This window comes from Ceratina calcarata, unplaced genomic scaffold (assembly GCF_001652005.2).
Source record: "Ceratina calcarata isolate Rehan_Ccalc_2016 unplaced genomic scaffold, ASM165200v1 scaffold7385, whole genome shotgun sequence".
In the NCBI taxonomy this organism is placed as follows: domain Eukaryota; kingdom Metazoa; phylum Arthropoda; class Insecta; order Hymenoptera; family Apidae; genus Ceratina; species Ceratina calcarata.
In genome coordinates this window covers 1-667 of record NW_017178666.1, presented here as the reverse complement: position 1 = coordinate 667, position 667 = coordinate 1, and the positions used below count along the sequence as shown (strand labels likewise).

General features: G+C 48.6%; 1 protein-coding gene across 1 annotated transcript; it reads left to right on the top strand.

Annotated features, from left to right (window-relative positions):
- Positions 1–131: 131 nt before the first annotated feature.
- On the top strand, positions 132–659 carry LOC108630412 (maltase 1-like; the record flags this gene model as incomplete). The annotated part of the gene is made up of 1 exon (XM_018033713.1): positions 132–659. A coding segment is annotated over exon 1 (528 nt), but the record flags the coding sequence as incomplete, so codon positions are not given.
- Positions 660–667: the final 8 nt, after the last annotated feature.

Here is a 667-nt window from a genome sequence, read left to right as displayed (position 1 = left end):
CACATGTTATCGAAAATAAAGATTGAATATGAAATTATCTTATCAATTCGGTGGAAGAAACCGTCAACTTTTTGCCAGTTCGGTTTATTATAAAACGGCAGAGAATAGTTCGGTTGCATCAGTAATCCAACATGTTTCGATTAACGATCATCGCCTGTTTGCTATATTTCGGTGCAGTCGCGAACGCGAACTGGTACGATAACGCCGTCGTGTACCAGGTCTACCCGAGAAGCTTCAAGGACAGTAATGGGGACGGTATCGGTGACTTGAACGGTATCACTAGTAAGTTGGAGCATATAGCTGACATCGGCGCGCAAGTAGTATGGCTGTCGCCGATCTACACGAGTCCACAGGTCGATTTTGGCTACGACATCGCAAATTTCACGGACGTCGATCCGAGTTACGGTACCCTGGCCGATTTCGACCGGCTCATAGCCAAGGCTAAGTCCCTCGGGCTTAAAGTGATACTGGACTTCGTTCCGAACCACAGTTCTCACGAACATCCTTGGTTCAAGAAGAGTATCCAAAGGATCAAGCCCTACGACGAGTATTACGTCTGGCGGGATGCCAAGATCGTGAACGGGACGAGGCAGCCGCCGAACAACTGGCTGAGTAACTTCCAGGGTTCTGCCTGGGAATGGAACGACGTCAGGAAGCAATACTACCT